Source organism: Tenrec ecaudatus, chromosome 2 (genome assembly GCF_050624435.1).
Source record: "Tenrec ecaudatus isolate mTenEca1 chromosome 2, mTenEca1.hap1, whole genome shotgun sequence".
Classification (NCBI taxonomy): Eukaryota; Metazoa; Chordata; class Mammalia; order Afrosoricida; family Tenrecidae; genus Tenrec; species Tenrec ecaudatus.
This window is the reverse complement of record NC_134531.1, coordinates 33,463,436-33,478,361: the sequence shown is the minus strand read 5'-3', so window position 1 is coordinate 33,478,361 and position 14,926 is coordinate 33,463,436. Positions and strand designations below refer to the sequence as shown.

The following is a 14,926-nucleotide window of genomic DNA, read 5'->3' as shown; positions in this document are numbered from 1 at the left end:
AAATCTTTTTTCCAGTTTATTTTGGGCACCCCCTCATATAGATAAAGAAAAATATATAAAATAAAAGGCTCACACCATTGTAGAAGCAGGCAAGTTCCAAGTTTCTGGGTCTTCTTAGAGCTTCTTGTCAATTCCTGACAAGGACAGATTACCCAATAAGCAAGGTAAGAATGAGTTTACTTGTGCTAATTTACTAATCTTAACTAAATAATTCCACATCTGATTAGGAAATAAACACAAGTAAGCCTACGCTTCATAACCCATGTGAAACTGTTCACCATAGATTAGTAAATTAAGCCCATGCTTAATTTTTTTATTGGGTAAACTACCTTTGCTATAATGCATAGTCTCCATGAATCATAATCGATTCAGTGTGTTCAGTTTTATTTTGTTTTGTTTCATTTTGCTCTGCTTTTGCTTCAAGAGCCAGTGTTTTTATTAGTAAAGGATGTGTCTGTTGGCAGTGTTGCTAACTCTGCTCTCTTGTTACTCCAGAAAGGTCAACGCAGTAGCCCAAAAACAGCTTGGCCGCTTGTGGCACACCAGTTCTGTCTTCTTTCATCCCCCGATGCACGAATATGCAGAGAAGCTCTCTGCACTTCTTCCTGAGCCTCTTAAGGTATGCTATTCCCAGCTCAAAGGAACAGTAGTCTCATGATCCCAGGTGGCAAGGGAACACAATCAGGTTATCTGGTCTAATAATGGATTGTTGGGCCAATATCCATATCTGAAAGCACTCAAGTGAAAGAAAAGAATGTGTGAACAACGAGACCAATGTTAACATGCATCTTCTCTGAACCTCGGTCTAAGCCACTCTCACTTTCTTTGCACTTTCCAGAAAATTCAGCCTTCTTGAGTGTCTGCTCTACATTCCCCAAGAGTTTTCCATCTCTGCCCTACAGCCCTTCTGTAAAGGCATTGCATTTTTCTTTTACAAAGGATGGGGCCATTTTATTTAAAATTAATAACTCATCCAGTTCATTTGGTTGGGTGCACATAGATATTTTTAAAGAATGAGATATTTTTGTGCCCCTGAAAGGACTGTGTTGAGCCTGGATTCAGATGTTAAAATCTTGTTCAAATTTTACTTTAAGATAATAAATGAGTTCATGCATATCAAGAACTTAAACCAGTGTTCTGTACAAGGTGTTAGCTATCATGATTTTAGTACTAAAATAAGATGAAGAAGGATCTCCTAGGTCAATAGTTCTCAACCTGTGGGTTGCGACCCCTTTGGGAGTCAAATGACCCTTTCTCAGGGGTTGCCTGATTCATAACAGTAGCAAAATTACAGTTATGAAGTAGCAACAAAAATAGTTTTATGGTTGGGGGTCACCACAACATTAGGAACTGTATTAAAGGGACACGGCATTAGGCAGATTGAGCACCACTGCCCTACATGGTGCAAGTATCTGACCCATTTGCTCCTCATTGAAAGATGGGAGGTTCAAGTTCTCCCGGAGGCATCCTGGAAGAGAGGCCTGATGATCCACTTCTGAGAAAGTAGCCACTGAAAACCCTGTGGAACACAGCTCCACGCTGACACACTTGAGGGCTCCATGAGTCAGAAAGAACCAGATGACAATTGGTTGGTTGGCTGGTTGGTCAGTCGGTCGGTCGGCTGGCTGGCTGGCTGGCTGGCTGGCTGGCTGGTTGGTTGGTTGGTTGGTTGATTGGTTGGCTGTTTGGCTGGTTAGTTGGTTAAAACCAACTTGTAATTGCTGTGACCCAAGTTCAACCCACAGTTATCTATAGGAGAGCTGTAGCAACGAAGTCAGTAAACGTGTAAGCCCACACCTACAACTCAGTCCCAGAACCTGGAACACCCAGTCCCTTCAGTTCTCCCCGTTTCTTTGAGCGGGCTAGGCTGAAATTCTTCTGTACTTCCTTATTTCCACACACACAGGACAACCAGTCAGGGGTATCGTCTGAAGCTGCAGGACCATCGAGCATCCTCTGTTTTAAACAGGCCTCAAACAGCTTCACATCAGCCCAGGCATGCCCAGTGCTGTGAAACTGGACGAGCCCTAATTGTTTTAATTAGTGGGATGATAACCAGACTGGGAAAAAATTATGGGTCAATGTCCTGGAATGAGAGACCCAGAATAGGCTTCGTGAGCCCTTTCAGGAAGCTGAGGTAGGAGAATGGGTTCTGGCCATGACTGTGGAGAGTGACACCATTCAACGTAGTGTGGACCATCACCATCTTTGAGCAGGGCCCCGCTGTTTCCAACGCTGCCAGTAAAAAGATGTGGTTGCTGGTCAACACACTTGCTGCCCTTGTTTTCTAAGAGGGAGATGACGTTTGGAGCAATATATCAACCTGCAGTTTTTCCTCATCTGGTTATTGTTTTGGTTCACCCATATTCTACAGATCTGGTCCATTCTGGTCTTGCTGTGTTGGGGGAAATTTGAAGCCCAGTTCTAAGCTTTTAGAGTCAAGTGTCAGCTTTAGGTTTAGTCAAAAGAACTGGCTCTCAAATCCATTCAGTACCAAACCACTCTGTGTCCCTCAGAGAGTCTTCTGGTTCCTAACAGCAAGCAGAATATCACATAAGACCAGTGAACTCCCGGAATCTCTCATAGCTGTAACAATCTTTTAGCTATTTTGGAATCTATAGCACTTAGCAGCTTCTAAGTAACCCAAGACCAGACGACTAGGTTGCCCCAGCTGGTGTGAGGAGAACTCCACTTAATAATCAGGAATTGAGACACTGACCTGTAGTAATTTTTTATTTGTTGTGTTTTAAGACAAGGAATGACAAAGTAACGTGTCTCTCTTTCCCTTCCAGGTCATTTTCTTGACCAACAGTGGCTCAGAAGCCAATGACCTGGCCATGTTGATGGCCAGAGCGCATTCAAATAATTTAGACATCATTTCATTCAGGTAAGCACACCTGGGAAAAATCCAACAATAGCAGTATTGACTTAATCATAGTACTAACTGTCATTCAAATATGGCCAAAATTTCCAGAAGAATTTTTTCAATTTTAGGTATTAAGACAGGAGCTATCAAATTAGTCTTATAACAGGACAACTCAATCCAAATTGGTCTAATCCAACCTAGGGTCCCTAACTGGGATCATCAACAGACTGGAGTCCTCGTGAAGTCATGGATCTGCCTATTGAATTGACAAAAATATCACATGGCAGGTTTTTTAGTTGTTGGTATTTTACTGTGAAGATGCAGTATTGGCTACACTGCGTACTGACTGGCTTCTCAATCAATGCCCAGGGAAACATAGGGTTGTAGGTTCTAGCCCCAGGCCCAGTTTAGTCTCTGCTGATGAATCATGTGCTCCTAGTGCCAGTGGGCCATTCATTGTTTCATCATTTACCCTCTGTACAGTCAGAGGCTGCTTGTTGAACCTGCACATTTCTGCTTCTGGGTGAGTTCTGAGAATCAATAATGTAATAGATCAATGAAAACCCTGATGGGCATATGAGCATGAAAAATAATAGGACACTAAGAATTTTGCTCTGAGTTGCCTTCTTTGGATAACTTTATACAGAGAATTTAAACAGATGCTTATAAGGTTTACGTAAAAGACAGGAATTAGTTATAATAAAAGGTTGAAGGAAAGAATGAATTGTCTCTTTTTTTTGCCTTGCTGGGCCATAATGTCTGTCTAAATTCAAAGGAAGGTTGATTTCAACCTCACCAAATTACATAAAACACAAAATTCCATATAAAATGCACATGCAAACTGATGCCAGGGGCTTAGGTGGAGAGCAAATGTTTTGAGAATGATGAGGGCAATGAATGTACAAATGTACTTTACACAATTGATGTATGTATGGATTGTGATAAGAGTTGTATGAGCCCCTAAGAAAACGATTTTAAAAGCGCACATGCAGTTATTACACACTACAGAAACAACTGCTATTAAGGAAGTGCAGCAATAAAGAATTTGGAAGAATGTTTTGCCTAAATAAAATTCCAGAAGATGTGTGTTCTTGATGAGGATCGATCATTGTTAAGCCATGAGAATGCTTATGTATCATCTTTTAAGATAGACGACATTCTTTCAAGTGTCCCCATTAGTCCTAGATTCTTACTGTCATGGGTGAACCTGATCTAGAAAACTGCTAAAACTCATTGGAATCGGACACTTTGTACTACATTATGACAGTTTCAAGTTTGAGAATTCAACCCCCTTTCTTCTGTGCCTCATATGGTGGTTTACAAGAGATTTATGGAAGAAGCCCCAGAGATATTCACCAACAGATGCAGGAGGGGAACAAATCCCTGGCTTCCTAATGAAGAATCCCAGGCGAGGCCAGCTCACAATGACGCTAAGAGTGTCTGAGTTGAAGTAGCTTCCAAAGAATTTTTGATGGCTGGGACTTTCTAAAGTATTTTCCTGGGTCTCCCAAAGCATCTGGGAGTGCTTTCAAACCCCCAGTCACTAGGTTAGCACATTAACTCTGTGTACCGCTCAGGGGTTTTCATTTTGAAAAATAACAGTCACCAAAAACATTATTTCTGATGTTTGCTAACAGATTAGTCTCATTACTTTTGAGTACGAAAGTCTGCCCTCAAGCCAGAATTTCCCCACAATTTCTGACGGTGTTTCAAATCTCTGCCACCTGTAAAAAGGTACATATGTAAATTCGCCAGCAATAGGGGTGATAATTTCCAAAACATCATTGGAGTTGATATTAGTCCTTCCACGTTTCCTGTCCCTGGCCTTCCTGTGTTTTCTCTTTTGCACCCCTCAGTTTTTCAGAAGACCTTGATGAAAGAAAGTGAACTCACCTCAACCACTCTGGTTTTCTCTCTGCAGAGGAGCCTACCACGGATGTAGTCCTTACACACTGGGACTGACAAACGTCGGCCCCTTCAAGATGGAACTCCCTGGTGGAGTGGGTTGCCATGCAGTGAGTTTGGGGATTTTGTGTCTTATTAATCTCAAACCTACTGGGTCTGTGGAATAGTTCATCAGAATTTCCTGGCATTTGAATTGCACATTAATATGAATCCTGCTGTTAATCAGGGCCTCCATTTGATGCAATTGAATTGAAGGACGATTTCTTAAAAAGGACTTCAGAATCTGAATGATCGTTAATGATAACATGTTAAAACCGTGTTTCCCTTTTCAATTACATCAGGCAAACTGGAAAGAACAGCATCGAGATTAGTTCTTGAGACCTCGAATGCATGCAATTTCTAGAGGGGCATCACCACACCCACCCTCGGTTCTCACTTTTGCTCACCTTTCCGACATCAAAATCAGGCACCTCATTATTCATATTCTTTCGGCAGCCTTACCCGCTAAACCACTGAGCAAGGCTGATATGGAAAACATTTTCCTTTATAGAGTGGTCACATGTCTGATTTCTGAGAGGGGGGAACATAGCTCTTCAGAGCTGACTGGTAGGTTTTCTTCCTAAGTGGGGAAGGACTGGGAGCGGGTCGGGGCGGGGAATCTCGATATCCAATTAAGATGGCCGCTTGCTTTGATTGGTACCACGTGCTGCCCAACTTGGGCAGCCCATGTTCCTGTCTCGCCAAACTCTTTTGTCATTTGCAGACCATGTGCCCAGATATTTTTCGTGGTCCCTGGGGAGGAAGCCACTGTCGAGATTCTCCTGTGCAGACAATCAGGAAATGCAGCTGCGCACCAGGTCCAACTGGGCAGTGAGGGAGGGACCAAAGGAAGGTGGGAGCGAGGGGGGGGGGCGGGCAAGGGATATGGAGAAGGACAGAACTCTGACACAGGGAACAACCACCTTTGGAAAATCAGGAAATGGAAAAGCTAAAGAAAATAAGACTAGAGAGTAACCCCTCAACGAAATAATATTTCTCACACCAACTGACTTTACCAAGAGGTGCTGGGTAGTAGATGCAATTGATGTAGTCCACTGCTAATGGAAATATTGGAGGTTCAAGGTCACCAGAGGCTCCTTGAAGAAATGCTGTGATCTCCTTCCAAAAGACCAGTCCCTGAAAACCTCCTGTGACATGCATACATGGGGTCCCCATGAGTTGAAGTCAACTCAGTGGCAACTTGAAGCACTTTTCCATCAGCATCTGTATGGTTGTGTTTCAAACTAAGTAATGAAGAACAACAATAAAGAGAAACTTTGGGTGTCTATAATTGTTTTTTGAAGCAAACTAAGTAGAGACTATCACTTGGTATTTGAACCACCTTGATAGTAAATCAAGGGTAGTCTTCAATCCTGTGCCTGATTAGCACTATCCATGGAGTCCTGATGAAATAGTGGTTGTGTTGGGCTGCAAACTGCACAGGACAGGCAGTTTGAAACCACCAAATGCTCCAAGGGAGAAAGACAAGGCTTTCTACTCCTATAAAGAGTTGCAGTCCCAGAAACCCACAGGGGTCATTCTTCCCTGTCCAATGGGGTCTCTGTGAGTAGGAAATGGCTCAATGGCAGTGGGTTTTGTTTGTTTGTTTTATATTAACAATAGATTTGGCATTGGTTTTAACCCTATAGCACCTGAATTTTTAATTTCAGGAAAAATTTTTTATTTTATTCTTTACTTTCATAGCTATCAATATATATATATTAATGTATACATTGAATTGAATGTTATGAAAACGTTGCACTCGGCATTATAGGATTAAAGGAAAATGAGTTTTTTTATTTATTTACCAATTCCCAGTGGAAAAACATGAGAGAGGAATGAGTACATTTTTTTTTAAAAATCATTTTATTGCAGACTCATACAGCTCTTATTACAATCCATACATCCATCCATTGTGTCAAACACATTGGTACCATTGTTTCCATCATCATTCTCAAAACATTTGCTTTCTACATGAGCCCTTGGTATCAGCTCCTCACTTTTTTCCCTCCCTCTTCTACCCTACCTCCCTCATGAACCTTTGATAATTTATATTTTTTCCCTCATGTCTCCCTTCACCCACATTTCTGTTGTCCGTCCCCCTGGGAAGGAGTTATAGGTAGATCATTGTGATCAGTTACCCCTTTCTCCCCCCCCCCCACCTTACCCTCCTGGTTTTGCTATGATGGTCCTGAGGGGTTTATCTGTCCTGGATTCCCTGTGTTTCCAACTCTTATCTATACCCATGTATAGGCTCCGGTCTAGCCAGATTTGCAAGATAGAAATGGGATCATGATAGTGGAGGAGAGGAAGCATTAAAGAACTAGAGGAAAATTGTATGTTTCATCAGTGCTATACTGCACCTGACTGGCTCATCTCTTCCCTGTGACCCTTCTGTAAGGGGATGTCCAATTGTTAACAGATGGGCTTTGGGTCTCCATCTGCACTCCCCCTCACTCACATTGATATGATTTTTTGTTCTGTCTTTGATGCCTAATACTTGATCTCATCAACACCTCATGATCACACAGGCTGGTGTGCTTCTTCCATGTGGACTTTGTTGATTCTGAGCTAGATGGCTGCTTGTTTATCTTCAAGCCTTTAAAACACCAGATGCTATATCTTTAATAGCCGGGCACCATCAGCTTTCTTCACTACATTTGCTTATACACCTATTTGTCTTTAGTAATTGTGTTGGGAAGCTGAGCATCACAGAATACCAGATTATTAGATCAAAGTGTTCTTGCATGGAGTAGAAGTCCAATGTCCATCTACTACCTTAATACTTAACATATAAATATACGCACACAGATCTATTTTGCCATCATCATATAAATATATTTACATATGCACATGCCTGTATTTAGACCTCTATAAATGCTCTTTGCCTCATAATTCTTTCCTGTATTTCCTTTTACTTGCCTCTTGTCCCACTATCATGTTTGGCCTTCATTCAGGTTTCAGTAATTCTTCTCAGTTACATTGCCTTGATCAGACCCTGCAGTCATCCTACACCTTCCTCACTACCAATTTTAGATCATTTGTTTTTCCCTTGTCCTGGGTTTGCTAACGCCCACTTCCTTTTCCCTGCCTCCCTATCACCCATGTTTCCCTGTAACCTTTGGTCCTGTTGTTTTCTCCTCCATATTATTTACCCCCCTTATCTAGATAGACATGCAGAGACAATAATAAGCACAAAAACAAGACAGAGCAAAACAAAACAACAAAAACAAAAATCAAAGACTGAAAAAAAGAAAAAGCCTATAAATAGTTTCAGGTTGTTTGTTGACTTTAGGAGTGTTTTCTGGTCGAGTCTGATGGACTGCCATGCCCCAAAGTCTATTTTTGGTATTCCCCGGGGACTTCAGTGCTTTGCTCCCCTTGCTGCTCTGTTGCACACCCTTAGTATTTTGGCCCGGTGTGGTGGGGTCAGATCAGGCACACATCCTACACTGGGTCTCCAGTGTTGTCCCTCAAAGTGCTAAGGGAGAGTAAGGGACGTCATGTCTTGTGGTGGGGGCGGCCCAATGGTCCTCTCTGTGCGCTGGCTGCTCTGAGCAGGAATATCATCCTTGGGGCTTGGTGGACCAGGATGCGTTCCACTCTCTCTCCTGAAGGAGTAATTTTAGGAATCTCAAAACTCAAGTCAAGAGATTCTCCAGGGACCCAGGATGCCAGGTAACACGAGATCATCTGTCCAAAACAAAACAAAACCAAAAAAAGGCTTTTCCTCAAGGCTGCTGATGTCTCTTGAAAAAGTTTTAAAAGCATTATCACAAGCAAAATTTCTGTTTATCACCGTTCCTTTTTGCTTGGATTCTTTACTTATTCTTAACACGAAGGAAAAGAAGTACGGAAACCGAATCTGTCATTTGCTAGTCACCAAGTCCGTCCTCGTTTGGGCCATCGCCTCTTGAATATCCGCCTGAAGTTATTCTGAAGGAAAGAACTAGAGTCAGACCAACCATCCTAACTGGAAAGTGTGAGTCACCGAGTAGACGTGAAGAATGCAAAGTGGCCCTCTTCAACATCAGCCTTCAAAGGAAGAAAAGTCATGGTCATCTTAAAACACAAATAGGATGGAGGCAAAAGAGAAGTAAGATGAAAGGTTGGCATGGGAACAGGACAACATGTTATGGTGACAACAGAAACCCCCTGCCATCAAGTTGCTTCCCACTCATAGTGACCCTAGAGGACAGGGCAGCTAAAACTGTCCCTGTCGGTTGCTGAGACTGAAACTCTCTGTGGAAGTAGAAAGCTTTCTTTCTCTTGTAGAGCACCTGATGGTTTCCAACTGCCAACCTCAGAAGACAAAAGGAGCAGCCACTCTGCTACCAGACCACAGAACTCCGTGTTGACCACATGCAGTACATTTAAAATCATAATTGAAACACTCCCTTTTAAAGATGAGTGTGCTGTGGTCTACACCCCAGAGATGGGAGAACCAGGTTTGGATCCCAGGTCTTCTGACTCCAAAGCCAGTGCCCCCAATACCTAGGATCACCCTCCTTCCCATGGATGGGCCGTCTGGAGGAACCCAAGCTTGAAAACATGTCCTAGTCCACTGGCCACAATCCCTGACACCTAAGCAAACAACTGAGCCGGTGCCCCTCGCCGCCCTGTCCATCTGGGAGCCAACACTCCCCCGTTGCCTTCGTTTTTCTCCTTTGTAAACTGGAGAGAGCCAGACCCTCCCCACCCACGGGTGACAGGACCTTATGAGACCAAGGGATAGAGAACATACACCTTGTCTTTTCATGGAATCATGCAGATAATATACAGAACATGCTATGCTAATTATTTTCTAAATAGCACGTGAGGAAAAAATGTCATCAAACTTAGAAATATATCTCTCCTGTGAGGCGGGAACACTTGGCAATCCAATGAAGATGAATATCGTTGGAGTGAAAAGACAGGAAGTGCCATATATCATAGGTGTCACATACATGTATCATGCATATCATATCTCCAGGGCATGAAAAACCAGAATCGGGTCAATGCACTTTCAAAGACCTGGTAGGACTAGAAAGCCACTGGAACAGAGCTTAGTACACAGTGTTGTTGTTGTTATGTGCAGTCAGGTTGATTTTCAATTCATAGCTACTCCCTGTGACAGAGTAGACTTGCCCGTCATATTTTCTAGGCTGGAATCTTTAGAGAAACAGATCGCCAGATCTTTCTTCCACTGGATGAGTTTGAACCACTAACTTTTAGGTCAGCAAACGAGTGTCTAAACAGGCCTCCTTACAGTACACACTGGTGCCCACGCTCCAGGGAACACAACCTTGCTTGCTGCAAACAAAGATGACTTGAACTTACTGATGGAGATCAAAGAGGATAACCGTTATTGGAGATGATGCTTCAACATCATGAAAACCAAAATCCTCACAAGTGGATCCATCAGCAACATCAAGATGAACAGAGACAAGGCTGAAGCTGTCAGGAATTTCCGTTTACATGGATCCATAATCAACACACATGGAAGTAATAAAACAAACACAGAGAAGCCCACCGCCATTGAGTCATTTCCAAGGCCATACATCGTTATGGGCGCGATGGCTTCTTTCTCCCACAGAGAAGCTAGTGGGTTGAAACCACCAATCCTGAGGCTAGCAGCCAACTTGACAACACACCCGTAAGGAAATCAAACGATTGTGCCGCAATGGACCTCTTTAAAGTGTTAATGGTAATTGTGCTGCAATGGACCTCTTTAAAGTGTTAATAAGCAAAGCTGTCACTTCGAAGACTTAGGTATGCCTGACCCGTTATGTTTCAACATATTTTCAATTGCCTCCCATGCTGAACAAAAAATAAAGAAGACTGAAGAGGCATTGATACTTTTGAATTGTGGCAGTGGTGAAGAATATTACATACACCATGAAATTCCAGAAATACAAATGAATGCATCTTGGAAGAACTATAGCCAGAATACTCCTAAGAATCCTGGAGCATGAGAGGCTTCATCTAACACGCTTCGAACAGACATTAGTGGGGATCAGTCCCTTGAGAAGGATGTCATGCTTGGTAAAGCAGCGGGCAGTGGACAAGACGAGGTAGAACTTCAACAAAGAGATTAACATCATGGTTGCAACAGTGGACTCAAGCCTAGCGGTGACTCTAAGCATGATGCGGGACAGGGCAGTGTGCATCGAGTCACTGTAAGTGAACAACAACTTGATAACACCTAACAATAATAACAACAGTACTCGGGAAATGTTCTTTTCATGAGACCTTCTCTACCTTAAGCCAACTTGAAAATACCAGAAATCCATGGTCATTTCTGTAGTGGCATTTGGAAATTAAACGGTAGTGACAAGATAGACATTTCTGCTTCTCTGGATAGTTTTCTTAACTCATATTCTTATCTTTGAGAGACCAGACTGATCTCATATCTTAAAATAAAATTGGAATTCACTAAGAATATCAGCGTTCGCTCTTGCTTTTTGAACTAGGAAGTGTTTGTTCTTTCTTGTAAAACAAGTATATCATATATATTTACAAATGCATCCCAACAGGGAAAATATGTGGACAATTTATCTTAGGGTTGGCTCACTGGGTACATACAGGAAAGATCTTGTAGGTTTGTTTTTTTTTTCACTTAGGAAACACTATAATTCCCAGCATAGGTGAGTGGTCTTTTTGTGAACCTAATGCAGGTGTCCTACCACCTGTCTGTCAGTTTGGCATACTGTGATGGCTTGCATGATACCATGATCCTGGAAACTATACCACCAGTATCTCATGTATCAGGAACCATGAGAGGTTTCTGTGGAGCTTCCAGATTAGTACAGACCTGAAAGGCAGACTAGCAAAGCTCTCGCTACCTACTTTCCAAAATTAGCGGAAGAAGATCACCAAAGGATAATTGGTCCAATACAGAATACAGAGCTGGAATACAAGCTCCTGACTTGGAAGTCTCTCCAAAGACACAAGCAGCGCAGCAATAAGCTTGAGTGCACCAACAATCAGGAAGCTGGTGCAGGACAAGACAATGTTCTACTCTGAGCCAAGGCAACGGCAACTAACAATGTCATAGAGCTTTGTCCCATTTTAGTATCTTCTCACACTCCGCACTCCAGGACTTTCACGTCAGTTGTGCCTTTCAGGTTCTAAAGTTCAGATCTGAACCACAATGAAATCCGTCTCTATCATCCTACAGTGCCGTGGTCGTGTCACTGGTCTTCTGGAAGACAAGTTTCCTTGTACTAAAAAAAAAAAAATTTCTTTATTTGATTCTCTCTCTGCCTAACTCTGTGCCACAGAAAAAACAAAAGTTCTTCCATTCTGTTGCTTGGATGGCATACAGCAGGGCATCCACTCTCCACCCCCTTGATGTTACCATGGTAACATAGAGGCAGTAAATGCGAAATCTCTGTCTAGGGGCAACCTGACCTGAACGGACACAATGTGTCAAAGAAGTGAATATGAAATGAAGTAAAAAGCTGACTGCCGTGCAGGACCCCTCTCCTCGTTGAACTTGTGGATGACGGGTGGAAAATAATGAAAGGCCGGCAAGTTCAAGGCACACCTCTCAGCTTGGTTTGTTCAAGTTGAAGCCACTGGGGTTAATTGTCTTCCATTTTTTGATTTCTCTAGTTACAAATGGGCTGCTAAGTGTCATTCTCCCTTTGGGGTATTCCTGGGCTGTTCTCGCTTCACAGAAGTAAGGAATTTGGGGAAACTGGGGGAGGGGTTAAAAACGGAATTTCATTCTCTGGAAACATAAGCTTATTTGTTTACTCTGTGGTGCCCATGAACACAGCATGACTGATACTACAATATGTGCCTTCTGAATTTATTACCCCTGCCATGACTTAACCTTCCCAGTCCTGCCATTGTCTTCATAGGCTCCATGAACTATCTCAAATATCGCATGTTACCTGTAAAGATATCTGCGGCCAGGTGGTGTTATTCCCATTTTTAATGAAAAGCTAGTATACTTCTGCTTCGCTTTTGTTGACATTTACTGAAGGGTTCTGTCTTTTATCTGCAGCTTCAGGAGACAACTGTGTCCTTAAGAACGGCGAGTGGTAACTGTTCTCACTGTTGGTGATGCTGGGTCCTCTCTTCACACAGGCCTTCTGCTGCCTGTGCACACAGGCTGAACTGTACACTTCCGGAGAGGGAATAGTGATGTTTAAAACCAAATTGCAGGGGCATGAGAAAATTGAAAAGGTTCAGCCCTTTATGAATGCAGTTGACCTGGAACTTTGATTTTTCTGAGAAGGAGTCCTCTCTCCTGCTTTGCCTGGTTCTTAATTTTAATAATAGGCTTCTGGAGCTTGGACAATCCTCATGAGAACTTGTCTTATTTTTCTTGCCTTTTCCCACCCACAGATTTCGCTTCTGTTGTTCTCTCTAGTGATGCTTACAGCAGTGAAGATTCCATCACCACAGGCAGAATGTTTGTAGCATCTCTAAGCATGTTGCAATGGAAATATGGTTCATAGTATTGAGACATTTGAATGGGATGGACAGTAGTAGTATGACAGACTAGGTAGTCTCTAATTGCATACAAATAAAGATCCTAGATAAAGCATGAAAAGCATCCTCTTTAAAGCACTAATATCAGAGAGTAAGAACTTTCAGGAACACAAAGAAGTTGACAGACTACTGCAAGTAGTCTGGTGATCTTAAACTTCATTCTTTATGGATGACCTTGAGGCTCTGGTGACCTTGAATTTAATTCTTTTTAGATCTCTGGAATGCAGGATGCATATAAAAATGTCCAGGCATTCCATGATGCTTACCTTCCCAACACTATTGCTGAAGACAAATGGGTGCATAAGCAAATGTGGTGAAGAAAGCTGATCGTGTCTGGCTATCAACAGATATGGCATCTGGGGTCTTAAAGGCTTGAAGGTAAACACACGGTCATCTAGCTGAGAAGCAACAAAGCCCACATGGAAGAAGCACACCAGCCTGTGTGAGCACGAGGTGTCGAAGGGATCAGGTACCAGACATCAAAGAACAAAAAATCATATCATTGTGAATGTACAGGGGTGCAGATTGGGGACCCAAAACCCATCTGTAGGCAACTGGACATCCCCTCTGTAGGCAACTGGACATCCCTTACAGAAAGATCTCAGGGAGGAGACAAGCTAGTCAGGATGCAGTGTAGCAAAGATGAAACATACAACTTTCCTCTAGTTCTTAAATGCTTCCTCCCCCACTCCCCCCACTATGATGATCCCAATTCTACCTTAAAAATCCAGCTAGACCAGAGGATGTACACTTGTGCAGATAGGAACTGGAAACACAGGGAATCCAAGACAGAAGAGCCCTTCAGGACCAGTGGTGAGAGTGGCGATACCAGGAGGGTGGAGGGAAGGTGTGGTAGAAAAGAGGAGCCAATTACATGGATCTACATATAACCTCCTCCTTGGGGGATGGACAACAGAAAAGTAGGTGAAGAGAGATATCAGACAGTGTAAGAGATGACAAAAAATAATAATTTATAAATTATCAAGGGTTCATGAGGGAGGGGGGAGTAGAAAGGGAGGGAGGGAAAATGAGGAGCTGATATCAAGGGCTCAAGTAGAAAGCAAATGTTTTGAGAATGATGAGGGCAACAAATGTGCAAATATGCTTGACACATGGATGGATGGGTGGATTGTGATCAGAGTTGTATGAGCCTCCAATAAAATGATTTTTTTAAAATGTCCAGGGCCCAAGCTAACAAAGGTGATCTAATTGGAAACCCTCCCCCTCAAGTGAAGAAAACAAGAGAAGAATGGATGAATTTGAATTGGGTGTGGGTAAAGCATATCGAAAACACCCTGGACTACCAGCAGAGCAAACAGAGCTGTCTTGAAAGAAGTGCAGCCAGAAGGCTCCATAGAATCGAGGATGGACATTATCAGGAGAGACCAGTCCCAGGAAAGAGACACAATGGGTGACAGAGCAGCACAGAGGAATAGCCTCAAAGAGTCTGACACAGCGACGGCAACACTGGACTGAAAACATGACCATCCTCAGGATGGTACAGGACTGGGCAGTGTCGCGTTTGGTTGCGCATCGGGTGGCTGTAAATTGGAACCAACTCAATGGCACCTCACAACAACCACCTCCATAAAGGGCCCCAAAGTGGCCACACCCTCACTCATGAGTCAACTA

General features: G+C 42.9%; 1 protein-coding gene across 3 annotated transcripts in view; it reads left to right on the top strand.

Annotated features, from left to right (window-relative positions):
• Positions 1-14,926, top strand: part of AGXT2 (alanine--glyoxylate aminotransferase 2) — a 53,734-nt gene that overhangs the window by 8,755 nt on the left and 30,053 nt on the right. For 2 of the 3 annotated variants that reach the window (XM_075543000.1, XM_075543002.1), the window contains exons 3-6: positions 496-619; positions 2,793-2,887; positions 4,788-4,881; positions 5,535-5,628. In XM_075543000.1, the coding sequence (XP_075399115.1) occupies positions 496-619; positions 2,793-2,887; positions 4,788-4,881; positions 5,535-5,628 (407 nt within the window). The remainder of the gene's footprint in view (positions 1-495; positions 620-2,792; positions 2,888-4,787; positions 4,882-5,534; positions 5,629-14,926) is intronic. The other variant, XM_075543001.1, reaches the window with a different exon arrangement.